This window comes from Condylura cristata, unplaced genomic scaffold (assembly GCF_000260355.1).
Source record: "Condylura cristata isolate star-nosed mole 26May11 unplaced genomic scaffold, ConCri1.0 scaffold00020, whole genome shotgun sequence".
Taxonomy (NCBI): Eukaryota; Metazoa; Chordata; class Mammalia; order Eulipotyphla; family Talpidae; genus Condylura; species Condylura cristata.
Window position 1 is genome coordinate 39,393,623 of NW_004567121.1, and position 1,410 is coordinate 39,395,032.

Below are 1,410 nucleotides of genomic sequence, written 5' to 3' on the forward strand. Positions count from 1 at the left end.
GCGCTTTCATCTGCCTCCCGATGATGCAGGCGAACAGGGGTCCCGTCCGGGCCCCGGGGAGGGCGCGCTCCGCCAGGCCGCCCAGCCAGACGTCCACGTTGTCGGGGTGCCCGTACAGGGCCAGCGTGCGGGCGGCCACGCTGCCGTTGCCCATGGCGGCCTGCAGGGCGGCCAGGCTCCGCAGCCGGGGCAGGCCGCAGAACTCCCTCCACGCGTTGTACCCTGCGGGCGTCGTACCCAGACTCTGCGGCCTGGTCCTGCGGCTGAGCCTGGCGCCCGTCCTCCCTGGGGGCACCACCTGGGCGCTCTGTCCAGTCCCCCTCCGGGCTGGGCCCTCCCCCCAGCCAGGGGCCCCACTGGGGACAAGGGATGGTGACAGTGGACGGCTCTCGGGGTTTCCTGCTAGGACCCTTGAGACAGTTAACCTGGAAGAACTCTCCTTTCCCCTGGGCTGGGAGGGAGCTGCTGAGCGCTGGAGGGGGTGCCCTGACCCCCAGGCTGGCCAAGGGGGCTCAGCTTCACAGCCTGGTCCCCTCCAGTCACAGCAGACGTGACCCACCATGTGACGCTCAGCAGCTCCGCACTGATGCGCCCAGGGTCCGGGCTGAGGACCAGGGTGGAGAGGATGGGGGGCTGGGGCCTGAGATTTTGGGGGCTAAGGACTGAGATTCTGGGGTTTTGTGGCTGAGGATGGAGGACTGGGATGTGGGGTCTGGCCGCTACGTCCAGGATATTTGCAGAAGAGGGTGTCAGATCCCCAGATGTGAACTGACTGAGGGCAGAGATGAGGGGTTGGCGGCCGCTGCAGGGGCCCAGCAGGGCTGCGTAGTGGGGGAACCCCAGCTGGGGGTCCTGGCGCCCCGGGTGGGGAGGAAGCCTGTTGCGGGGGCGGGGCGGGTGTGTCTGGCGGGGCAGGCTTGTGCCATGGGAGTGAAGGCCCCGCCATCCGGGAGAGCGGACGGTGCCCACCTGGCAGGCCATGGTCCCGGCCTCTCTGTAGGTTGAGGGACGCCAGGTCCAGGGTGTCCGGGCCGGGCGGCACAAAGAGGTGCTGGGTCAGCTCCTCGCTCACCAGCTGGTCCTGCAGCTGCCGCTTGGCGGGCCTGGCGAGAAGGCCCCGCACCAGGGGGTCCAGGCCTCCTGGGGATCAGGAGGGGCAGCTGGAGCGACCCAGCCTGGGCTGCTTGGACACTCGGGCTAGTCCACCCTGCTCTCCAGCCTCAGAAATGTGGCAGAGAAAGGCTGGCCAGCCAGCGGAGCTTGAGAACCCTAGAAGACGGCTCCGCCAGGGAGCAGGCCAGCCAGGGAGGCCCTGCGGCCAGGACCCGCCCAGGGCCCGCCCAGGACCCGCCCAGGACCCGCCCAGGGCCCGCCCAGGGCCCGCCCAGGACCTGGAACAGACCAGCGTCT

General features: G+C 70.0%; 1 protein-coding gene across 1 annotated transcript in view; it reads right to left on the minus strand.

Moving 5' to 3' along the window:
- TPO (thyroid peroxidase) overlaps positions 1-1,410 on the minus strand; it is a 16,830-nt gene that overhangs the window by 3,559 nt on the left and 11,861 nt on the right. Inside the window, exons 3-4 of the mRNA XM_012727381.1 lie at positions 970-1,140; positions 1-222 (exon numbers count right to left, since the gene is read on the minus strand). The exon at positions 1-222 is cut by the window's left edge and continues 6 nt beyond it. Of these exons, the coding sequence (XP_012582835.1) occupies positions 1-222; positions 970-1,140 (393 nt within the window). The remainder of the gene's footprint in view (positions 223-969; positions 1,141-1,410) is intronic.